The 25,188-nt window shown below is 52.8% G+C and overlaps 1 protein-coding gene across 1 annotated transcript; it reads right to left on the reverse strand.

The window, feature by feature from the left end:
- Positions 1-1,237: 1,237 nt before the first annotated feature.
- Positions 1,238-18,655, reverse strand: RND2 (Rho family GTPase 2). The gene is made up of 5 exons (XM_040087473.2): positions 18,502-18,655; positions 18,315-18,402; positions 7,188-7,297; positions 3,418-3,552; positions 1,238-2,644 (listed from the first exon to the last, which is right to left on the reverse strand). Exons 1-5 carry the CDS (start codon positions 18,601-18,603, stop codon positions 2,396-2,398), a joined length of 684 nt encoding a protein of 227 aa, XP_039943407.1. The 5' UTR covers positions 18,604-18,655; the 3' UTR covers positions 1,238-2,395.
- Between the last annotated feature and the right edge of the window lie 6,533 nt (positions 18,656-25,188).

Consider the following 25,188-nt stretch of genomic DNA (forward strand, 5'->3'; position numbering starts at 1 on the left):
AAAGTAGAGAGAAGACCATGGAGAATGCAGCTGCCTCTTCAGAGAGGCAACTTAAGAGTTCCATGCCCGACTTCCCTTACTGGGGAGCATCTTGTGGGAGTGGGCACTGTAGATTAGACTGTAACTAACCTTGCTCATGAAGAGCTGCAGGTCTCAACGAACTCTCATCTGTTCTGCTCTCCCCACACTGACAGCCCCGAGCCTCCCCCAGCAGGACAGGAACAGCTCCCTGCACTGGAACGGGCGGTGCTGAGGCTCCCACAGCTCCCTGAGCTCTGCCTTGCCAAGTTGAGTCTGGTGTGGTGTGGTGAAAGCCCTCAGGGAGGGGCTGCTGCCCTGCACAGCCCCTCAGGACACATCCTGCAACTAAGGAGCTGCTTCTAGGCCGAGCTAACAAGTTAAGGTAGAGCCACCGCAAGTTTAAAGCGAGCAGTGACCCAGAAATTGCTCTTGTGGAGATTCCCACGTGAAATTCAAAAGCCTAAACGATGCTAGAGCACAGTGAAAGGGAATGCACTGGCTGGTGTACGTGGAAGGAAGGAAGTCACAGCGGCTGTGTGACAGAAGGATGGTGAGAACAACTGCAAACAGGTTGTGAGGAGTGAGCAATGGCACTGGCTGCTAAGATCCAAGTGGGGATCTGGTTTTGTTCAACAGCGTTTGCAAAGGCTCTGGGGAACCTAAAGAGTGCGAGAAAAGCATCAAGATGTTGAGGGTTGCTCTCGACACACTGCCTTGCTCAGCTCTCCCTCCTCCCAGACTGCAGATGGGCGTTTTCATGCTCTTGTGACCTCCACACAGAACAAGTGTCCAGTCATTGATGGAGCTTTTCCCGGTAAATCAGCAGCTCCATTTCCCCAAAATGCCTTCACCGTGCAGCTGCAGCCTAAGACCTGGGTGTGAGAGCAGACACAAAATATTGAGTCAAAGGCTATCGCTGCAGTGAGGACAGAGGCAGCTCCTGTCAGCTCAGGCTGCTGGATCAGGCACAGACAAGCTGCAAATGCTCCACAATATCTGAGGAGTCAGGACAGAGGGAGAGGTTATTCAAGGCAGGTGTTTCAGCTCCAGAATGAATGCTTGCAGATAAGGCCTCTGGGTTTTTCACTGAAGGGTGTGCACAAGCATATTTCAAGAGCTAGAGACAGACATCAGGATACAAAGATAAGTTGGGCAGTAAGAGATTTTGAGAGGATGCGTGGTTTGACTTAAAAATGAACACAGCTGAGCACCATGAATTTTCCAATGATGTTTATTTTTCCTGTAGCCCACAGACACAGCTGGATCTGGCAATGGAGCAGATTCTATTTTTCCATAAAGTGTCCATGTGACATTAAGCCCAGGCTAATACTGTCATCAAAGGCATTCAGAGAGGACAGCAGCAGAAGCAATGGGAGATGCTGGGAGGAGGCCAGACAGCAAGGCACAAGGGCAGGGAGCACCTCCTCTCCCCCTGCCACAGCAGAGACGGGGTGCAGATATGCACAAAGTCAATTTTTCTCATCTATACCAAGCAAACACAGCACCATGCAACACAATCTGCAGCTGGAAGTGGGTGGAGAGCAGGATATGGATTGTTATTGCAGTTATCGTTGGGAGCCGTGTGTGCAGGACAGTGGGGAGAGCCCAGAGAGTGCCCAGGTGTCAGCAGCTCACACAAAGCTCCCCAGGGGCATTTGCTCGCTGAAGGGAACCACGATTCTCAGGATGCATCTACTGGGACACACCTCTCCCTGGGAGCCAGATCCACCCCATTTCAAGTGCGGTCCAGGTATCTAAAATACCGTGGGAGGAGACATCTGTTTTCTTTGCAGGAGGTGGACTGCTGTGGTGTCTCCTTCCCTGGGTGCCCTCCCTCCCAGCTCTGGCCCAAACCTGCCCCTTCCACGGCACTTGCTGTCCAGCCTGGCCAAGGGCAGCATCACCTCGAACGTCATTTCCCTTCTAAAGGAAGATTGGAAGAACACCTTCTGCTGATCGCACTCTGCTGCTCGCAATCCCCCTCCTCCCTCGAGCCCAGGTCCCACACAGCCCCCACCCCGCACTGTGTGTGCCACACAGGGGCAGGGCCTGGGCTGTGGGCACAGGAGGGTGGCACACACACGGCATCGCTCCCTTTCGCTTTGTTTCACAAACCTTCCAGCACCCGAATACTCCTCTGCAGAGTGGTTCCTCCATCCCAAGCAATCTGCACAGCAGCAGCCAGCCCAGAAGTCTCCACAGCGCAGGGCAACTCGTGCAGCCCTGCTTGCAGCTGGGACCTTTGCTCAGCCCTAGAGACTGAGAAAAAGGCTTTGGAAAGGCAGGCTAGCTCCTGCAGCCAGCACCATGCCCTTGTCTCAGCCAGTTACTGTACAAATGGAAAACACACACACATTATTTACAGCCCATTTTTTCACATGATGGAGCAGCTCTTGGCTCGGTCTTTCCTGATCTCTGTGTCACTCAGTAAGTCTGTCCTGCCAGGCATCTGTGACGCCCGCTTCAGTCCCCGTTTGGAGTTGCTGCGCTTCAAGTTCTTGTGCACCCTGTTGACCGAGGCCAGCGTGGTCACATGGAACACGTCCCGCACGCTGTTCTCCGACACCTTGGAGGAGCACTCTGCGTAGGCCACTGCCCCGATCTGCCGTGCCAGAGCGCTGCCCTGCAGGCCAGAGAGAGCAGGGGGAGGAGGGAACAACGTTAGGACACCAAGGAGCAGCGTCACACAGCCAGCAGCCCTGCCTGTGCTGCAGCCCTGCCTGGGCGTGGGGACACGGCGCCTGTAACCACAGTGCAAGGCTCTCTGAGAGCTCCAGAGGGGAGGGCAGCCCCCTGAGCAGACAGTGCTGCCAACCACTGTGCCCTGGGTTACTGGTGCTTTGTCATTCACACGGTGCCACCCCTGCAACTGGGACACCTGGGCAACCCCCCTCACCTGCTCTGCACAACACGGAGCCAGGCACAGCAGCAGCTCGGAGTGCAGCTGCCCCTGCACCAGTCTGAGTCTGTCGCCAGCCTGGGGACATTGCTGGGTCCACTGGTGGCCACTGGCAGCAGCCCCTCAGCCTCACAGCTCTGGCTTCTTCCCCCCTGCAGTTTTGCCCCAGTGCAGAACCCAGGCAGGAGAGTTACTGGGAGCAGAAAGAGCTGCACTGAACTAGGAGATGCAGGACAACACTCCCCTTTAGCCGGTCCAACTCATCAAATCAGGCGCTTCCACCTGCTTTGAGGAATGACTTTTTGGCTGCTAACTGGGTGGCTGCTCAGCAGAGCATCAGGAGTAAGTCAGGGTCTTTCAAAGCTGGGGACAAGAGTGGTGTAAACACGAGCAGCTCCGAGCCCCTGAGCCACGATTTAACCAGCTGCAGAGCAAGACCTGGCTGCAGTGGGTCACAGTGCACACCTCTCTCCTCCCTGAGCACTGCCCAAACACACCTGCTCATGTGTCACAGGGATGAGGCGCTGCTTGGAGAGCTCCCGGAGGGTGTTGAGGTCTGTCCTCATGTCCAGCTTGCAGCCCACCAGCACGATCTTCGCGTTGGGGCAGAACTCCTGCGTCTCCCCTTGCCACTGCAGAGAAAAGGAGAGGCTCTGGTGTGCCTGGCTTTTCCAAGCAGAGTGTGAAACTGTTCAGATGCTGATTGGCATATCAGGGCTCTTTAATGACTGCCACGGTCAAGGATGGGAACGGCCAGAGCACCCCTTGGACAGCTTTATGCTCACCCTGCAAACCTGCCCCATCCAAGTGGGGGTCCCCTGTGCCACGAGAGGCCAGTCCTGGCTGTGGAAAAACAACAACCACACAGTCTGGTGCTCAGATCTGAGACCCCAAGGGTCAACACAGCCAGTGGGGAGCTCTTTGCACGCTCACACACTATTTATTACTGGGAGCCACCTGTTAAAGACATTATGATATTCAGAGCATGGCTACAGGCAGGGAAATTAAGAATTGAAGCAGTGGAAGGAGAAAGCCAGGCCAAACATCCATGTCCTTCATATAAATGGCTCCTTTCAGAGCTCTCAAAGTGAATGCCTGATGTCAGCTGTGTCTGCAGCAGTAAATAAATCCATCACCTGTGACCTCCCCCTGGGGGAGACCTGCACAGCTCCATCAGCATGTCAGTGCCCCAGTTACTTATCTAGTGGTGCTGAAGTAGGAAGCAGATAATAAATAGAGATTACCCCCAGCTGAAGTCGTCACTTGGAATTAGCAATTTCCTGCTACAATAGCTGGTGGTTAAGCACATACCCTGGGCAATAAGAAGCAGAAAGAAACCAAGCCACAAAGCCCAGTGTCCACAACCTCGCGGGGAAGGGAGTGCCAAGAACCACCCAAATGTCATTCAACCAGTATCAGACCAAAACAACTGCAAAATAGGAAAAACCTTATTTTCTATCAGGAGATTGTCTTAGGTGTCTTCAGGTATCTGCTTGCCAAGGACATTGGCTCCCCAGGACTGAGGCACGCCCAGCCTCTGGGCAGCATGCTGGAGATCATGGTGCTGCAGCCACAGAGCACAGAAGGCCAACACAACCTCTCAATGAACAGACCCGGCTCTTTTGGAGCTCTTTTTCAAGCACACAAATTTACGTGAGGGATTTGAGCCACGTGCTCTGTTCACACCTGGCAGAGGTCACAGCTTCTGCAGTGACACAGGGCTCCCCAGGCTGTGGAGAGAGCTGTGACCCTCTTCCTGCATGACTGACACCTCTGGGAGCCCAAAACCTGTCGTGCTACCAAAACTTGTCAGAACCAAGGCGCCACTCCGTGAAAACTTGTTCTGCATGAAAGGCAGAGCTGCTTGCTTGCACTCCCTCAGATGCCTCTGCCCCTTCATCTGTACACGCTGTACAGCAGCCCAGGCATCAGAAGGGCGGCATTAATAAAGATTTCCTCTGCTGAATTTTTGCCTGAGGCTTGAACAGGAAATGTTATTTTCCTTATTTGCCTGATATCACAAGCTAAAACCCATTTCAGCTTCATGGTGTCTTAGGAATTTTCCTCACCGCCATAAGGCTGTGAGCCTGCACCAAAGGAAACAAGGCATCTACTCAGAGACACTTAAGAAATCCCCCGGGATTTAGGGTTTATTTTAAGTTACCATATCAAAAAAAACCATTGCCTAACAGCACTCAAAACATCTGTGAGGCTGAACAGGGAAAGCCACGCACTGAGCAGGGTGGACTCACATGAAGCGTGTGCAGAGAGACAAGTAACTCCCAGCCCCACCTAATTATTGAGGGGTTTGTATTTCATTAAGGTATAAGTGATTCACTTGCATTACTGCTCTGCTGACTCCCAAGCTGAGCAGTGAATTCTTTGAGGCCACATGAAACACCCTCCCTCCACCCAGCCTGCTTGGAACCCAGGACCTGCTCTGGAAGACAACACTGAGCCATTGACCAATTTATCTGAAGGGTCTTTGTCCCCTCACCAGGACACTCCTGAGACAAAGACCCACTTCTGAGCCCTCCCAGCAGCTGAGTAAGAGGCACTTGCTTCAGCACAGCATTTGGCAAAATGTGGAGAGGCCAAGAGGCCAGCCAGTACACTGTGACGTGTTCAGGCCGTGGCCATTCCAGCCCCGGCAGCCCGGAGCTCTCTGAGGAGAGCAGCCATGAGAGCCGCTGCTTTTCATGCTTTGGTGTCTCAGAGAGTGTCACAAATGAGATGCCAGCCAAGGCTCCCCCCAGGACAGGATGCAGCTGCCAGATGCTTTCCTGCACGGCAGAAGCACAGCTCCCTGAAAAGCAGGGTACAGCCAGGACCAAGGGATGCAATCGAGCAGGAAGCCGCTTACCCTCACTCCTCTGAGCAGCATTTGGAGTTCTGGACTTCACTCCATCTCAGAGGAAAGCCTTGTGTGGGACCTTCTCCCAGAAGTGACCCACTGCAGACCAGCCAGGGGTACTCCACAGCAGATCCCCAGCCCTGTGAGGCTCTCTGGGCCCTGCCAGCTGGAATTCCAGCTTTGCCCGAAGGCACTAAGGTGGAGGTAGAAAACTCTCAGCTCTGCCGGGGCAGGCTTAGGGCCCTGCCTGCTCTGCAGGCCAGTGGCATTGTGCCACCTCATCTTATTAATTCACGGGCTTGAAATTCAGCGACACAGCTCATTATTTTTGTTGACGAGCTGTAGAGAACCGATTGCTGTCATTTTTACTATGCAGATGCTGAACTGAGGGGAGAGCCAAAAAACTGAGCACTCTGCTTGCTTGGAAACAGGCACCAGGGGCTACTTCTCAGCTGCTGCAGGCCATCCATAGTCATTGGTGGTTCTGCTAACAGAGATAAGTAATACCTTCCAAGGTCTTAATGGAAAACAGAACAAATGTTCTGAAATGACAACATTCCTCTCCGTCCCCACATTTCTATGTGTGAACACAGACAGACCCCACACACATGCTGCAAGCTGCCATGAGCTTCACCATTCACTAGGTTCCTTTCAAATGGAAATATCTTGAATTCTGCACAAAGTAGCAGAACCTGACCTTCCTCCTCTGAGCACATGAACTCCAGCCAAGGCCTGGCCAAGGGGCCAGAGCTTTGAGCCCTGATGGGAGCCTGTCCAAGGGTGACTTTATGATGTTTGTATCCTCGATTGTCTGTTCTGTTTATGCTGGATGTTGTGTTCTGTACCTTTAACACTGGTTTTGAGAGTGAAGGGGAGAAAGAAGAAGCGCGGAGTTTGTTTTGAGAAAACTGCCTGACTCCTACACATTCCTTCTCCGGGCTGGGTTCGTCTGAAACACGGACAGACAGAGATCTGCCTTGCTTTTAGTTAGTTTCAGCTAGCTGAGGCAGAGAAGTTCCCTGGACTGTTTTTTTTCCCTTTTTCTTGAGACCGTTTAAACCTGCTCTGGACAGAAATCCCAGAAGAGCACCTGCAGCTCACACCCGTGGAATTTTCCAGTGCCAGGGGGACTGATCAGAGACTGAGCAAGCTGAGCTAACCCACGGCAAGGACTTTATGAATTCGCCATCTCACTTCCGAACGAGAGATTTTTTTTTTGTTTCATATTATTCATATTATGCTTGTGGGCACTTGGTTTGTTAAATAAATAGGTTTTTTCCACCTTTTCTCTGAGGAGATTTTCTCCCGGACCAGCTGGAGGAGGGAAGGGGTGGTCTGGAGGTTTTCTCCCGAATTTGCCCTAAACCAGGACAGAACCTCAGGGAGCCCACAAGGTGGGGATGAGGGACTCACCTTTTTGAGCACACTGTCCAGGGTCTCGGGGCGGCTGATGTCGAAGCAGATGAGCACGGCGTCCGAGTCGGGGTAGGCCAAGGGCCGCACGTTGTCGTAGTAGGCCGAGCCTGCGGAGAGGAGCGGGGTGAGCGGGGCCCATCCTCTTGGAACCCTAGAAACTTAGAATTTGGGGGGTTTAGCCTATAGCAGTACATATGAGTCAAGATGGAGGATTTGGGATGTTGTCTAAGTCCCTCTTTTGCACCTTCTTCTTCCTTCCTCGTCATGGGTTTGGTGGTTTTCCGTAGCTGGGTGGAAAAGGTCCGCATTGCAGGCCTTGGGTGGTCATTATTGGGTCAAAAGAATAAATAATATAGATGTCATCTCATTATTGGGCGATTATCGCTTAAATAACCTTAGAAAGAGCTAGAAGCACTCCATTTTAGCTTTGTTAAGAGCTCACAGTACGTGAGCCTGTAAATACTGTAAACACACAAGATATAATAACCATTCCAAGTCCGAACTCGAGCTTTACGTCTCCCGTGTCTTTCAGCCTGACCTTGGCCGAGGTAAAGCAGCAGAACTGTAACACCATCCCACCGACAGCTGCGGGGCCAAAGGGGCACCCTGAGAGCCTCAGCCCTCTCTGCCAGGCAGAGGTCTGGAATTCCCATAACAACTGGACACACTGCCACGTGCTGCAGACTGCTCTGTCGAAGACAAAGGACTTTGGACCAGTGGCCACACACCATAAGGCTCAGCAGAGTTTGATTGGCAGAGGATTTTCACTGGAACCCTGGAAGGTGAAAATTTCAGGCTTTCTGTGCTAAAAGGCACTGACCCTCAAGCAAGCACTACATTTGACTTCCGAAATTGAGTGATAGCACTGGGGTGGTGGGTGTGTAGTTTGAATAGTGTTGTGTGATTTCACAGGGTGAAAAACTTAGAATTTGGGGGTTTAGTATATAGTAACATGTTTGGGGCAATATGGAGGATTTAAGGTGTTGTCTAAGTCCTTCTTCACTTTCTTCTTTTTGGTTTTGGGCTTTTTTTTTTTTTAATTGGGTGTAAAGGTCTGCAATGCGGACCTTGGATGGTCAATTATTGGGTTAAAAGTACAAATAATATAGGTGTTATCACATAATCGGGTGATTAGCCCTTAAATAACCTTGGAAAAAATTAGAGGCACCTCCATTTTCTACCTTGCTAGTTAGAGCTCACAACTCATGAGACTAATATAGATAAGAGTTAATAAACATTGAGTCCGAACACAGAACTGTGACTCCCATGAATTAATCCCAGCTCTAACTCAAAGAAAATAAGATAAGAAACCTCACAGATTTTAGTTCTTTTGTTTGGGCACGGAACTCAGAGGCTCTGTCCTTGTTTTCTTGTATTTGCCCCCGGACAGGGTGAAGAAGCAAGTTTTGCTCTCCTTCCTCAGTGAGCGTCTGGCAGGTGCTGGTGGAGCTGTGCTGCTGGGGATGCTGCTCACACAGCCTGGATTCCATCACTTGTCACGCCAGTGCTGCACCACAAACAGTGGAAAGGTGTGGCTGAGGGAAGACAGGGAATGCTGCTGCTGGTTTTTATCCTCCCTTGCCATCTTTATACAGGAGAGCTTGCTCACATAGGCTGTGGGAATCTGCGACAGGTAAAATGGAATTGCCTTCTTTCTGGATTTCTTGCTGGGAAAAGTCAGACAGATTCTTTTTGGTATATAAAGGAAGTGACAGGATTTGGTGAAGGAGCTATAAATGGAAGGGGATGATTCTGCATTCCACAGGAATTCTGTGAGCAGGCAAAGAGCCCAGCCTGAATCCTGCACAGCTTTCACTAAACACATGTGCTCATGCACACACCCTCAGTGCAAATTTCAGGCAGTAAAGTCACTGTGCCATAGCTATTTTATTTGCACTGCATTCTCTTGGCGAGTGCAGACACCTGAGCAAACAGTCATGGAGCAATCAGCTCACTGCTACTTAAAAACACGATTTTGGTTTTATATTGCAAAGACAAATGACCTGAACTTCCTGTAGGGATGAGAAGCAGATGTTTATTTATAAAAAGAGGAAACAGAGGCACCCGAGTCCTTGTTGAATCTGCCTCCTCCAAAAGCAGGATTGCCCACCCTAGGAAGCCAGACATGCTTCCTGCTGCAGCTCCTCGGGATGTCTGGACCTGGCACTTTCCCACCCCAGGAGAAGGGTGCAGCCCAGGTGTCAGGTGGCTCCTTGATGAAGTTCAGCACCTGATGAATTATGGATGATGGTGGCTTATGTTTCCGGAAGGATGGAAATCTGCCTGGGCTAAGCAGGAGAGGAGAATGGGCTGATCCTCTGCAGGAGCTCAAATCCTCGGTCCTGTGTGCACAGGGACTCCCAGCTGAGGTGCAGCCCAGAGTGGGGCACAGCCCCCGGCACAGCACTGCACACCAGGCCCCCTGCGAGACCAGACCTGGGGAGCAGAGCCTGACGCTCCTGCCTCTGAGCAGAGCCCACCTGAGGCAGGCTGAGGGCAGTGTGGAGCCTTCCCAAACCCTGCCCAGGACCAGAGACCGGCCATCCAGCTCAGAGCGTGGCACCAACACCAGCAGAGCTCCAGGGCCCCCACCAGCCCTGCCACTCCCACGCAGCCAGGGGAAGGTGCCCCGGAATTGATGTGTAATTGGATTCCCAGTAAAATTGGCTACAGGTGTCTCCAGCTCTTACAGGCAGCCCACAGCAGCAAAGGCACCTGCACACCCTGCTCCTGCTGGGGAGAGATGGGTCTCTGTCCCTGCAAAGTCACTGGGAAGGGAAGCGGTTGGGATCAGCACAGACCCTGATCTCTGCAGAGCCCAGCCCTCTTCCTAGAGGGAAAGTCACATCCCCAAATGGAAAGGAGCCAGTCCTTGTGGCATCTGGGACAGCTCTGGGGACAGGGATGCCAGACAGGCAGGCACAGAGAGCCAGGGTGACCCAGTGTACCAGGCACAGATTCCCACCTGGCCTGAGGCTCACGCCGCTGCAGTTCACACCTGGCACAGTCACACCACCCCCCGTGGCACAGCGAGATGACCCAGCCCTGCTTCCACAGGCAGCACCAAGCACAGCAGCGCTGAGCCCCCCTCGGAACGGGGCTTTTGGTCTCTCATGTTTGGCAAGGGCTGACAGGACAGGATGGGATGGGAGATGGGAGATCCAGCGCTGATCCGCATGCCTGAATTAACCTGGTCCTTTATCTGAGCCCTGCCCTCTCCCCCATGCACACAGGGGTGTCTGCCTCCAGATAGGGGCCCTGGTGCTGGAGGAAACGTTCCCACGCACATCCTCTCCCTGCAGCTTCTCAGTTTTACATAAACACTCCAGATAAATCTACCCCCTCCCAGCCAAGGAATGCTCCTTTTGTCGGGGTAGTTCTGGCTCATTCAGCACAGACATTGCCACAGCAAACTGTATCATAGCAACCTGCTGCTCCTCAGCAGAGAGCCGACAGCGCTCTGCAGCCCCCCACTATCCCACAAGACCCCCACCAGCTCATCCCAGAGCCAGGAATCATGCCAGGAATCATGCTGTCATCACCTGGGACCACAGGAGGAGAGACACCCGTGCTGGCAGGAGGAGCTGAGGGAAGGGAAGCGTGAGGTAAAGAGCCTTATCTTTTTAATGAGATCAAAATTTGCTTTGCATTCATTAACTTCCTGCTCCAGCTCCAAGCAGTCACCTCAGCTGGCAGTTCATCTCACAGCCAGAAGCAGCAGCTTCTGCCCACCTCAGGAGGCACAGAAACCCACGGGGACCCACAGTCAGTGCTGCCCTGTGGGGCAGGAGAGCTGCACTGCTCCCAGCCCAGGCATCCCCAGTTTGCTCTGGAAACATCTCTGCTGAATCAGGAAATTCTGTTTGGCTGATTAGTCTTCTAGGTTTTGCATCTATTACTTTTTCATTGCATATGACAATTTAAAAAAAGAAAACAACAAAACACCCCCAAAAACCCCTCCTAAACAACAACAACAACAAAAAAAAAGCCAGTGCCTTCAACTCTAGCTCTTCAATTTTATGGATTATGAGCACTTGACACCTTATAGATACTCCAGCAAGACACTCCAGAGACCACAGTCTGGCAGTTCCAAACACACACAGGAGCCCAAGGCTGGTGTGTCTGCAGATTCAGCCTCCCTTTACTGCATGAGTCATTCTCTCACTTGGCACCCAGGTCTGCAAGAAACAGGACCTAAGTGCATCTCTTCATTATTAAAGAGAAAACTGGAGCAAGCCTACAACCAGTTTAAAAATAAAATTGACATAGTTGTCTGAAATTCAGGGGTGGATACAAGCATGAGTAGCTCCTCCTTCCCCTTGGCTGGTGGATCCTGGAATGCCTGGCACTGCTGTTCAGAGATGCCACTTCTGAGCAGGGGACAGAAATGTGCTGTTTCATCTCTACCAACATTGTGCTAATCTTCATTTGTTCCTTATTAACTGTTCTAGAGATAATGAACCTCCTCACACAGGCACCCTCAATCCAACAACAGGGCATTACAAACCAGGAGAGCCAATGTGCTTGCAGAGCCATCATCTGCTCTGCAAGGGGCTCCTGCAGCCCAGCTCTGGCTTAAAACAGGGATGAGCACTGCCAAGACCTAAATTTCTCAGCAGCACACTTGTCTTGGGGGGCTCACTGTAAACTCTCCCCAAAGAGCCAGCATGCTGCTTTCTGCAGGGACTGCCAAGAACAGCCTTTGTGGCATGAAACAGAAATTCATCCCAGCTTTCTGGAGGGCTACACTGGCAAACAGAAGAGTTTTGGGTCACCTCCCCACACAGAGATGCCAGATGAGCACCAGCCTTTCGAGATGACAGATCCCACCCACGGTCCGGCCAAGCTCTGGGTAAGAGGACAAAGCTGCCAAAGCTGGACCAAGTCAACAGCCCCAGGACTTCTACAACCTTCTGTCCTGGCTGAACTTTGACATTTGTCTTGCTTGTGCAACATCCCTGCAAACCCCTAAAGTATAGGAAAGGAGGAAGCTGCTCTTTAACATGGAATAAACACTCTTCTGTGAAGTGCACGAGTGCAAAAAAAAGCTCATCAGCTTGGACAATTAACCTCTCCTCCTAATTCTTACCATGCACATACAAAAATCAGTGAGTTACTAAAGAGCCCAGCTGGCATACCTTCAGGATGAAGGGAATGGTATTTGCATAGGCTAAGGTGGCATTTCTGGGCCCCTCTCCAGATCTTATTACTGGAAGCCTGCCCCTCAGGAGGAGGCTGTTCTGCTGGATTTACCGGTGGAGGAGTCCCCAGCTCAGGCAGGCACAGAGTGCTTCTGCCTCATCCCAGTCCCGTGTCCTGCCTCGCACATGCAGCTACCAGTGCTCCAGAGAAGCTTGCTCAGATGCAAACCTCCCTCCAGCAACTGTGAGGAGTCCTGAAAGCTCCTTGTAGAAGGAGCTGGCTCCAGGGGAGCAGAGTCTGGCATGGGAGGACTGGGTCTGCAGATGGAGCTGAGGCACCCTCTCAGCCTTTTCCACAATCGTGCCTGCAGCAGCTGACCAGGGAGACAGATGGGGGTCACAAGTCCCTTCCTGGCACTCCTGCCATGTCACAAGGACAGCTGGCAGTGCCACAACCTGCCTGCCATCCTTTCTACAGGGTACAACAAGGACCCAGAGTGGCAAGAGCTTCCTGCAGCCCGGCCAGCACACACTCTGCCCTTAGGGAGCACGGCTGAGGGCTGAATGAACACAATTATCTTGGTGCAATGTTGCACATTTCAGGTTTTCTGTTCACAAGCGTTTGGCTGCCGGATAAGGTTTCTTCCCACAGGGAAGGCTGGGCCTGTACACTTGCAAAGTTTAATGGAGTGGAGAATTTATCTTTAGAATCTAGGGCAAAAGGAGCAGGGAGAGCAGAGCACAGGAGAGAGGAGATCACCTCCGGGCTGTGGGAAAGGGGTCTGCACCTGAGCTGGGAACAAACCCGCTCCACAGAACATCCTTCCTTGTCCACGAGGTGACAGCAGCCAGCAGGGTCAGCCAAGCTGTCACCAAAGGCAATGTTCCTCAACGCCCCCATAAACTTCCAGGACATCCCATGGTCCACAGAGGCTTGAGCCTCTCAGATCTGTAGGGGACAAAGGATGGATGATGCCACAGGGCATGCCGCCCTTGATGCAGCAGAACCAACCTCCATCCCTGAGCCACACAGCACTGCAGCACGGCCCCCACACCGTGCACAGCCCAGAGGGACGATCCTCCTGGGCACTGCCCTGCCCTTCATGTCCTGTCACGTCTTCCCAAGGTCCATCCTCCACCCACTTCAGTATCAGCATTTCTGCTGCAACCCTTTAAAGTTCTGTCTGACTGGTTACTGACCTGCGTGAGAATGTGACCCAGCTGCACGTATTTTTAGGATTAACTACGTCTTTGTGCTGAGGCACAACACAAGCATGCTGCTTTTAGCCTCTCAGCCTGAACAGGAAACATGGGAGGAGCTCTTTTGGTATGGAAAGGGCAGCTCCGCATTTTCTCTCTGCCTCAGAGAGCAAGTGGCATTGAACTCTTTCTGAGACAGAACTTGTTCTTACACTTTGGACGAGGCAGCCATGGCAATCCTGGAGCTGCACGCTGGGAATCCAGGCACAGACAGCCGCAGCATCCATGGTGATGCCATTGCTAAACTCAGCCCCTTTCAGCTCTCTAATCTCATCAACATTCCTCTGTAGTTCCCTTAAAAGAAGGATCTGTTATCATAGCCTGTGGGTTCCCACACAGGCCATTCCAAGGCAGACTGTTTGCTGAGTACAGGCAAAGAGGAAGGCGGAGGGGGATTTGCAATTCACAGTGTTATTCTTGTCTCGAAAGCACATCTGCTGAAGAGAAAGTGGCTGTGGAGGGCTGGCAGCCACACAGCTCCTCTGCTGTGAGCCGAGCAGGGCACTGCTGAACCCGTGAGCACTGACCTTTGCAATACCACAGGCTGCAGCAGACACTGCGACTCAGCCACGCTGCATCCTGATGGTCCACAAACGAAAGCCCCCTCCAGCCAAGGCAAGAGTGACCTTGTGCAAGGCTGGGTCTCCCACTCAGCACTGGCAAAGATGTCCCTACCAGAACCAGGCAGCTCTGCTCTGCAGCTGAATCTGCATCAGCAAAAGATGCCTCAAGCAGCTCAGCAGCCTCAAGTCACTCACTGCTCTGCCTGCCTGCACTTGGAGGCCACAGGCACATCAGGCAGAGCCTCCCAGCAGAGCAGGGTGAACCAAAAGCAAAGAACTCAGTCTAGGCTGCAAGGCACAGTGTAGGTTCCTCACAATTATACAATTATTATTGAAAACAGAACAAAAAGTCCACCTAGATACAGGGTAAAGGCTCGGACTTGCCAGCATCAGTGCTGCTGATGGGGCACTGGGCAGCAGCATGCCTTGAGCTCCTCTCTCCGCTTGCTTGCACCCAGGGCCAGTGAAACTCTGCAGAACAGGCAGGGCATTGGGGCAGTCCAGCGTGGGCAGCAGGTTCACTGGAAATGCCAGGTCATGGTGGGAAACACTCCAAGCACAGATCCCTGGGCAGCAGGACATCCTGCTCACTGAAGGCCCTCGCTGCCAGAGACCCGCTGAGCTCCTCAAGGGCTCCACTTCCAGACCTCCCGGAGCTGGGCAGACCCACGGACACTCCCCGATCCCACGGGGAAAGAAGTATTGCATTGCTGAGGAGAACCTCCCTGCCCGTGCACGCCTGGGGGTAACAATGCTCCCTCCCAGACCTGACGCACTCAAACGAAACTCGCCCACTCCTTGCGGAGCATCGCTAATGATCAGCAGCCATCCACCCTCCCAAGGAACAAAGCTCTTCCTGATGGGTCTGGGGAACAGGCACTCCGGGTCTGGGAGGCACCCAGCCCTTCGGGAACAGCACTCCCAAGCCACCAGACATCCGACGGAACAGGAGTTTCCCCCACCACAAGATACCAGCCCTGTGCAGAGCTGTTTCTGTCTTGAGCGTGTTCAGCCAAAAAGAATTTGCCAGAACAGGAACAAGAAGGGCAGCAAAGCCCCGTGTCCCTCATGAGCAGAGGGTGCCAGGGCACGGCCACTCCCTGGAGATGCAACCACGTCTACCCCACGCAGTCTGCAGGCTCTGCACTCAACCCTCACAGACAAGGATTTCAAACTGCTTTTCAACTGAAGCTTTGGCAAACAGTGGGGAGCACAGGCTTGCCAGGGGACAGGAGGAACGGGACATTGCTGACATGCTGTGAAATGGCACCTGAAGCAATTTTACTCCCATGGTCTGTCCCGAGCTGGGACACAAATGGGAACAAATGTGGAATGCAACCAGCACCTGCAGATGTTGCACAAGGGGATTTTCTCCCTGATAAGTTCCTAGATCTAAGGCACATTTGACCCAGTGCACAGCCCCAGCATTTGCCCTGTCACAGCACCACAGATTTCACCCTTGGGAAGAATTCTCAGTGCTGGAAACTCTCCAGAATCACCCTCCAGCCCCAGAAAGCCTTATCAATGGACAAAGAGTTAAAAGACATTTCAAGAAAATCAGAGGTCCCAATACAATTTGGGAGCCATTCAGTTCTCCACCACTTCCGTCCACTCTGTGTCAATATTCCTCTAATGAGAGCTCCTGACTGCCAGCTGCCAATGTCACAGCCTGTGTTTGCCACTGAGCAGGAGGGGTCAATTCAGCTCAAAAGGCTGCATTTTCCAACATATTATTATCAGCCAAGCTGACAGGACACAGGGAGCAGACAGTACCCTGGGCTGTACAGGACTTACCAATGGCATGGTTGAGTGACCAGACAGGCTGCAGCCACCCTCAGTCATCATAAAGGGAGTTCTCCAGGCCAGACTGCACTTTCCCCATCACCCACTGCTGAGTGATGCTCAGCTCACTCTGTGCAGCTCCCAGAGTCTCCAACTGCTTCCTCAGCTAAGTATGGGGTGAGGAAAATTGATAAAAAAAAAATAAAACACAATATCCGCCTCCTCTCTCCAGCTTTCTGCTGATTTCTCGGGGAACTTCAGTTCCAATCACTTATCTAAGAGATGGAGAGCATTTAAAATAGAAAGTGTTCCCCCTTCTCATGTCAGGATCACCCTTTCTCAACACCTCCTTTTTTTCACTCTTGCTGGGACGGAATTTATCATGAACAATAGACCCCTACATGAAAAGCAGTTTAAAGAAAGAGGAGGTAGCAGAGAGAAGGGAAAGTGCCCACTGATGCCTGTCATTCTCCATGGTGGGAGAAATGAGCTACTCCTGATCCCTTCAGCTCAGCTGGTTGAACTCCCTGTTGTGCAAAACTTCTTCTGCCAAAGCTCCCATTTATAAGGGCCTCTGAAGGCTAGTGGAAACTCAAGAGCGGTTTGCAATCTACAGCTAAAAATTTCACTTTGATTACTAGGGAAAACTGCTGTATAGTGCTTTGCAGGATTGTTTATTAAGAACTAGCTCCTGTGGATTTCAAATCAAAGGGAATTTATCTGCAAAACGACCTGATGAACTCTATCTACAGCAAAGCTGTTGAAAAGGTCTGACATTTTTCATAGGAGAAAAGAGAAAGAATCAAAGCCCATTTTCTTTTGGCTGCAGAGACAAATATTGGAAAAACATCTTCTGTCGCAAGGGGAAAAAATGAGCGTGTGACAGCATTAGATGCCGGTGTCAGATACATACTTTAAGGACTTTTCATCACGTCCTTTTCCTTAAACATTTGTAAGACCAAAGCAAATCATTCTGTAGAATTCCTAAAAAGCAAACAACGCTTCGAAGGTGCTTCCACACCCTCCAAAGATGAAGTTTTTTATATCAAATACTGATTCTCAAGAGCAAAGCCATTCAGTGCCTAGCAGAGATAACCCACCGCATCCCCTTCCAAGGCTGCAGAAGCCCAAGGTTTGGAACTCCCCCAGCCATGGGGGTGAACAAGCTGTGGGTGAACACTCACGTGCACCCCAGTGACACGGGAGGTCGACCACCCGTGAGTCCTGGTGCGCCCTGAGCAGCTCCAAGGAGCCCTCTGCAGCCCCGGATCAGCCAGGATGGTTTCACTGCGGCCACGTCTGAGAGTCTCCAACCACCCTTCAAGGGCTTCCAAGTGGTAACAGCTCCTGGTGCAACGCTGAGAGCCAACGCCTCACCCCCAGGAGCCAGTGTCCTCATGGTTCACAGCACACAGCTTGCGAGCAAAGCTAAATCTGATTCCCTTTTTGTCTCAGGGAATAAAAATCAGCAAAGCAAGGCCTCCTGGGTCAGGAAGCTCCAGAAGAAGAGTCAAACATATTTTAAATGTTTGAGCTAGTCCAAGACTCAGTAAAGCCACTGCTCTACATAGAGCTATGCTGATCCTGTAGCTGTCATTTAATGAATGCAAAATTACAGCAAGAAATCTGAATGAACAACAGGAAAAGAAAGTCTGAGGTTACTTTTGAATTTACTACTGCTCTTGGACACTGAGAGGACTTCATTTGTCATAAGGATTCCAGAAATTATGAGAATAGAGGGAAAGAGCATCAGCAAGCACATGATGTATACTCATCAGCAGAGCACAGCGTTCAGCTGCACTGCCTGTACAAAAGGATCCAAAGGTAAATTAGAAAGTGCATGTCAACTTTGTTGGACACCAAATATTTCTATTAGCTCTGCATCACGCACTTCACTTGCAACTCGTGTCTTCACTGAGGCATGAGCAGGCACAAAGTTTGGGACGGGTCTCGGTGGGCTCGGACGGCTGTGCCCGACGTTTTGTGCAGAACCACAGCGGAGTACACAAAGAGGCAAAACCAAACCAAGCCAAAAAAGACGCCAGAGAACCCCAGAGGCTCTGTGGCAGCGGGCAGCAACAGGCCGGGGCATCCCTCCCGAGGTGAGGGCTCCCTCGTCTCCCTCCTCCCCGTTCCCCTCCGGCCCCGCTCGCAGCCGGTTCTCTCGCTGTTCGCTGTCTCCCTGCACATCGGGGCAGCACCGAGAGCCGCGCCGGCTGCGGGACAAGGTACCGGCGCTGCCCGGGGCCCTCGGGAGGCCGGCAGGGCTCGGAGCCGCTGCCCCCGCCCCAGGCACGGCGCTGCCCGGCGGCTCCGGGTACCGGCAGCCCGTCGGTCCCAGGCCGGCCCCGCCGCCCCCCGCGCAGCCCCCGGCCCACCTGAGGTGTCCCACATGTTGAGCTCCGTGCGCTGCTTGTCGATCTCGAAGCTGGCCGTGTAGTTCTCGAAGACGGTGGGCACGTAGCTCTGGAGGGATCGGAGGGGAGAGCAGAGCAGAGGTGAGGTGAGGTGATGCGAGGCGCGGAGCCCGGCCCGCCCGCCCAGCCGCCCTCCCTCCGGCCGCACCTCGGGGTAGCAGTCCTTGGCGAAGACGTGCAGCAGCGCCGTCTTGCCGCACTGCGTGTCCCCCACCACCACGATCTTGCAGCGCGCCAGGTGCCCCTCCATGGTGCGGGGCCGCCGCGCCCGCTCCGCCGCTTTACCGGGCCGGCCCCGGCCTGGCCGCGCCCCCGGCCCCGACGGCACCAACCAGGCGCGGAGCGGAGCCGGCGCTGGGCAGGGCCGAGCAGCCGCGGCCCCGGGAGCCGCCCCCCGCCGCCCCTCGGGCCGTCCCCTCGGCGCTGCTGCCGCTTGCCGCCGGCCCCGGGACGCGTTGTGTGGGGAGGGTGGAGGAGCCGTGGTGCCCGCTGCACCGTGAGCCCGCTGCACCGTGAGCCCTGCCCGGCGCTCGGCCCGCACCCGCGGTGAGGCCCCGGGCCCCGCGCTGCGCTCCCTGCCCGGGAGATGCCCCTTCCCCCCGGCGCTGCCCAGGGAACGGGAGCTGTTCCCGGAGGAATTGGGCAGAACCGGGGACGGCCGGCGTTCTGGCCCGCCTGGCGGGCGTTCCAAGAATCCCGTATCCCCGGTGTCCGCGGCCGGGTGACATCAGCGGGGCAGGGAAGCAGCCTCTGCAAGGGCTGCATCGACCCCATGCCGGCCTCGCAGCCCTCTGCGCAGAGGGCAGCGATTTCTGCTCTCCGTCCCTCCTTGAGCACAAACAGCACATCTATAAATTACAGGAGGTGATTTTAATTAGCTAGTTTTAATTTTTTTTTTTTTTAATTTTTAATTACCAGCTGATTTCTCTGCTGCTAATATTTTGCTGGCTACGTCTGCAGGAAGGTTCACCTGAATGGCAAACTGACAGGCTGCCTGTTCACAAAATGCAATAAAAATAGACACAAGGAAGACAAGGCCTGGAGAAGTGGAAATGAAAACGTTTTGGCAGCGAAGCAAGATTATTAATGGACTGAGGGGGCAGATTGCTTTTGCTGAAATCACAGTCATTTCTTGTATATAAATATTGGTGCTGTGCATGGTGTTGGGACAAATAAAGAGCAAAGACAGGGTGCAAGGCGTGGGGGGTTGCCATGCGGGTGTCCAGTGGTTTCAGGTGTTTCTTGGCCTCCTGACAGCCCTGCCAGCCGAGCCCCCTGGGACACACCAGCCTCAGTCAGCACTTCGGTGAGCCGGATCCTCCACGTGCCACGCCGGTCCTGCATCTCAGGATGCAGCCCTAGGACAGGAGCCAAGTGCAAGCAGGCCTAAAGGTGTGTCTGTGGCACATTCAGCTAGCCAAATGGGAATTCAGGTGCCACCTCATCGTCACATACCAGAGAAGACCTGAAAGCTGAAGGGATGAGGGGGTCCAAGGAGATGAGGCAGTCCTGGAATCCCTGTAGCTCCTGTCCTCAAGTGAACTGAATCCTGTATTTTGTCGGCCAGGAGCTGGCTCAGTCAGTTCTTTGTTCTGCAGCTTTGCTGTGGGTTTTGCTGCAGCACCCCTGGGCCTCCCAGCCTTGTCTTAAGCAAAATGATGAGTGACTGTCTCCTGCTTGTTTCCTCCAACCCTCCCTGGGGAAAGGAGCCTGTGCAGCACTGTGACAGGTTTTATAAGGCCTGTAGTGATTTTTTTGCCTTCATGTCACTCCATTTTTATGCAGAAGAACAGGAAGAGAAGTTCATTGTCTTGTGACTGCAGGTAAAGGAATGCAGAGTGTTCATCAGTGTCACGTGGAGCAAGGTTTTCCCCTGGCCAGTGCCGTTTCTGACAGGGCTTCACCATGTTTCTCAACAGGAATTAGGTTTTTCCTCCCAACCGTCAGACTGTTGAAACCCTGCTTCAGTGGAGGCAGGACGCTCTCTGCAGGGAGTACTCAGACCTCTGCAAACCCGACAGCTACATCTTCCTTCGGGAGGGGGAGAGGCTGCTCCTCTCACTCAGAGCTGCTGGGCACCATCACTGCTGAGCCCCACATCCCCTTCAGTGCAGAGCACCCCTCGGCAGACAATGCTTTCAGAATATATTCAACAACCCTTCATCACGGTGTGAATTTTCCAAGTAGGCTGCAGAGCCACGCTGTGACTGTCACTGTGTGTGGAGAGGCGACAGATGGCTCTCACACAGTTGCTCCTGGAAGTGCTTCCCCAGTAGCTGGATCCTCCCTTGCTGATCCGCCCTCTCGGGGTCTTAATTGCTATTATGAATTAAATTCATTGTGTTACATTTATGCCATTTTCTGTGCAAAGAAACTGGAAGACATCCTGCGCTGGGAAAAGATACTGTGAGAAGCCAGCTTTCACTGAAGGACCCACAGCCTGAAACCTGGAGCCTGTGACATCTTGTTCTGGTCCGCAGAGCCCCAAAGTTTGGTCCTGTACAGCCAATCACAGGCTCTGGACTGAACTTCAAACGTGATGAGCAAGTGAATTACTGAGTGATCAGTGTCTTGTAGTCTGTCACATGGCCATGGTCCCTGCAAGAAGCACAGGTACATCTGGTGAGAGGTGGACAGAGCTCCTGCAGTGACAGTTTCCTGGATTTTTATGATGATTGTTCGCTTTTAACCCCATCTTCTGACACTTGTCTCAGTGTGCAATGTCTTATTTCCCAGCCTGGGACAGAAATAAGGGACACTTTAGTGTCTCACCACGTCTAGTCTTATATGTCTTTTTGGACTTGTCAAATATGGGAAAGAGCTAGAAACCATCTGGGCCAAGCTGTAGAGTGTTGCTAACTATGAACACTTGGAGTTAAATCATTCAGCCCAGAGTGCTGTGTTATTTGATGCTTTCCCCTAGAAGATAAAGAGGTAGAAAAGCAGTAGAGATGCAGCAAAAGAATACAAATCAGCAGCAATTAGGAAGGTTAAAAAAAGAAAGAGAAAAAAAATCCCAGCCAAATCCCCTTTCATGTGTCCAGTCTGTTTACATTCTGGACTAGAATAGTGCTGATCTGACTCACTGCTGGCATTAATGAAGTTTGCACCTCTGGGTGAGCAATTTAATTTATCTCAGCAAGCCAAAGCTCATTATAACAGTCCATAAATGCTATCAGATGAAAGCAGCATCCTTCAGCAATCTCGGGGATTAAAGCAAGGAGGCATTCAACTGCCAAGGCTTCTGCTGGAAAGACTGCAGTCGGAGCATGTGTGCTAGAGGCTGAGGAAGCACAATGCCTCAATTACTGCTGCGGATTTCTCTGTATGGAGACAGTGATCTGGAGCCTCTGAAGCACTCCTCTGGAGGTGAGCAGCTCCCTTTTCTCCCCCTCTCTCTTTGTCCAGACATCTCTTTTCAGGGTTCATCAGGCCCAGGAGCAGCTGGAGAGAAATGAGGAGTCGGGGGGACTCCATAGGTTGGCCACAGCTGGTCACTCTCCTCCAGGGGAACAGGAGGCTCCCTGGAGGGGCACTGCAGCATGAAAGCACAAAAAGAGACTTAGGGTGGGAGGAAGAAAACAGCTGATTCTATCCTCTTGGATGCAGAAACTTCCTTGCCCCACACATTCTGTCCTGGGCTGGATCCAACCACTTGAACTGCAGCTCCCAGAGCTGTGCTGCCCTTGCCCTCGCCTCGCTCTGGGTGGAGGCAGTGCAACACCCACACATGGTTCCCATCACTCCCTCCCTGCCAGGGCTGCCTGCACGGTGGCTGCAGCTCCAGCACGCTGCAGGGGAACAGAGCAAGCCCAGCTGAGCCTTCCCTGCCAGAGACGCTCAGTGGAAATGGCTGCTTCAGCAGGAGGAGTGATCTCCACTGCCTTCACATTTGAAATCATACCTTCAGTTTTGCAATCCTTTTTCACGTGGAGAGCGGTGGACAAGGAATGGACAGAAATGAGCCCTCAAACCTTCAGTTTCTTTTCCATTTATTTTTTTTAAAAATAAATTGCATATCCATAACACAAATTGGAGGAAGAGCAATTTTTAAAGTCTTCCTTCCTGCAAGCCCAACACAGCGAGGCAGCATCCTCTAGGCTGTGTATGCCTGTGCCTGTGGGGCTGCAGGCTGGTGGGAAGGTGTCACCGAGACACACAAAGCAGTCACACGCAGACAAGAGATTTTCACAAGGCAGAGGTCCTTCCGAACCAGCTCCCAGCTGAGAGAGCGGAGAGAAGAGCCCCCTTTGTTTATTTCTTACTTTTTATACATTTGTGGGTCTAGCAGAAGATTGGCTTTTTGGGGTTTCCACCCCTCAGCCTCAGTGGCCAGACCAATTGTCAGTTACAATTGTTTTCAGGTTAGAAATATGCAAACAAAGGACAGAGAATGAAAAACAAAGGATTTGTTTATGTTACATCTGTGGGAAAAGGTAGAAAACTGCTCTTAATATTGTACAATAACTAAAAAGATCTGACTCCATTTAAGAAAATCAAAAGGCTCAGAAAAACCAGGGTAACAGCAGGGAAGGTCCCTGCTGCATCTGCGGGATGGGGCTTCTCTGCGGAGCTGCTCCAGCCAGGCTGGGCTCAGGTCAGGCTCTTGCCTCTGCTGTGCCCTGATGTGTTTCAGTCCCACCCTTGCTTTTCTCTGCAGAACTGCTCCTGTTCCTGGGGTGAGCCAGGGAAACGCCGAGCAGCTGGAGCTGCCGAAGCAAAGCAGTGCCAGAACCTGCCAGGAGCCAGGACAGCAGCAGAGATGTTGGTGGTGCAGAGAAACCCAGGTCTTGATCCGAGGCACAGCCACGCTGCCCAGTCCTGCCTGCTGTACCCCAGAAAGCCTCAGCACACAGAAGCAGGTCTGTGCATTTTCAGTGAGGTAAGACATGCTGACCAGATAATGAGGTTCTCATGGATGCACAGCATGGGGATGTGCTAAGCCTGTAATTTTGGGACTATAATTGTCTGTAAATTATTGACGCTGTGGCATAAGGTTGAAGCTAAGGAGACTGATTCTCATTTCACGCGATTTCTCCAAGGACTGCAGTTGGAGAAAGTGCCTCCTTCCAGAGGACGACACAGTGGGATGCTGTTCTGTGCACACCTGGAGCCTGGCCTCATGCCAGCTGTGCCATTTGCTCGTGCTGCACATCCACAGCCTCTGCTGCTGGGAAGGGGCTGGAGAATTCCCACAGTCTGTGCCTTGTGGGAATGATGCTCTGTGCTGGGAGGATTTCTTCACTCTGCTGCCAGTGCGAGGAGTGAGCCGCCGTCCACTGAGCTTCAGTTAGCGCTTGACAACTGCCTCAATTTGTCTCTGTGATCAAAACAGCAGCGCAGGGAACTGCAGCTGTGAGTGGCAGGTATGTCTGAGGGGTTGTGTCAGATCTTTTCCACCTGCTGCTCTACCTGTCAAATCTAAATGTAATTTACTGTGATTCAGGCACGGTGTCACCCAGGAGGCACAGCGTTCCTGGTACGTGTGGGGCAGGTGGGACATCTTGTCTGTGCCTTCCACTCTGTGCATCCTAACATGCTGCACACATGGGTGAAGAAAAGGCAGAACAGAGGCAGGAGGAATCTTTTTCTTGAGTTCCCAACGAATCCAGGTAGATGGATCGAGGTCAACACTTGCTGTAGAGCCAGGATACCAAACTGTAGAGCCCTGAAAGTGTGTGTGTGTCCCAGCACCCATGGGGGCTGACTGCAGCCCCGCAGCTGCTTCCCAAGCCCAGCCCTTGCCTGCAGCTGGGGGAGCAGGGGGGCTCCAGGAGCATGGGCAGCGCCAGCAGAGCAGGAGAGGGGGATGGTGGCACCAGGCCAGGGCCAGAGCTGGAATGGGGAACCCCAGGACTGAGCACCTCACCTGTGGTGTGGAGCCACCCCACGGCTGGCAGTCGGCCCCTGGCCACCAGCGGGGTCTCAGGAAGCCCTGCCCTGCAAGGTAAGGCTTTTGTGGGCCTGAGCCCTGTCCTGAGAGAGCCTGGGAGCTGGCACAGGCAGCTGTCTGCTGACAAGAAAACTGCTGCCAGTTTTGTTTTGTTGTTTTTTTTTTTAATCTTCTGCCTGGTCATTGTTAAAATGTCCTTGAGAGCAGAGCAGAGGGACTGCTAGAGCCCTTTGTAGAAATAAAAGGACAAGGAACAAAGGGCCAGGCAGGGGAGCTGGCACTGCTCCTACTGTGGCACATCCTCCTCAGCCCCTTTCAGAGGATCGAGGGGACTGCAGGAGGCTGGAAAAAGCAGGACAGCAGCTGACAGGGCTGCTGGAAGGCTGAGTGTCTGGCAGAGAGAGAATGAGAACAGTTACCTCGGTGGCCTGTGCCCACCTCTGGTAGTAAATCACAAGGCAGCACCATTCAGAAGGGCCCTTGTCCATGTGCTTCTGGGCAGCAAAAGCTCACATGTGAAGAGCTTGCCGGAAAATGGGCTAGAGCAGTGAGCACCAATTCCACTGGGAAAACCCAGTTTTCTCTAGCTAATGTTCCCTTGCTGTTCTGCCCCAGTGTCCTGTCCCCAGTGGGCAGCTGCCAGGATGGGCTGGGGATCCCAGGTGTGCAAGCTCAGAGTGTGCCAGCTGCAAATGCCCAGCCCATGCCCAGCACCTGCCTGGCTGCTCCCCAAAACAGCTTCACTCACAGCAATTCCAGAGTATCAGCGAACGAGGGCTGACCTTAGCCCTGCTGCTTCAATACAGTGAGAAAACTACCCCAGAAGGACACAAAGAGTAAGGCAAGGGGTAAGGGGTAAGGATTTACAGGGAAAAGGTCACTGAGCTGATAAGGAAAAGCTGATTCAGGAGCATGAAAGAGACCAAGGCAGAAGGAGTGTCC

The sequence above is a fragment of the Hirundo rustica genome, chromosome 27 (assembly GCF_015227805.2).
Source record: "Hirundo rustica isolate bHirRus1 chromosome 27, bHirRus1.pri.v3, whole genome shotgun sequence".
Taxonomy (NCBI): domain Eukaryota; kingdom Metazoa; phylum Chordata; class Aves; order Passeriformes; family Hirundinidae; genus Hirundo; species Hirundo rustica.

Excerpts from the sequence above, each read along its gene's own strand:
- RND2 (XM_040087473.2), bottom strand. The coding sequence starts at position 18,603 with ATGGAGGGGCACCTGGCGCGCTGCAAGATCGTGGTGGTGGGGGACACG. Across the intron at positions 18,403-18,501 it reads CCAAGGACTGCTACCCCGAG|AGCTACGTGCCCACCGTCTT; the intron begins GTGCGGCCGGAG and ends CGATCCCTCCAG. Across the intron at positions 2,645-3,417 it reads TCCCTGTGACACATGAGCAG|GGCAGCGCTCTGGCACGGCA; the intron begins GTGTGTTTGGGC and ends TCTGGCCTGCAG.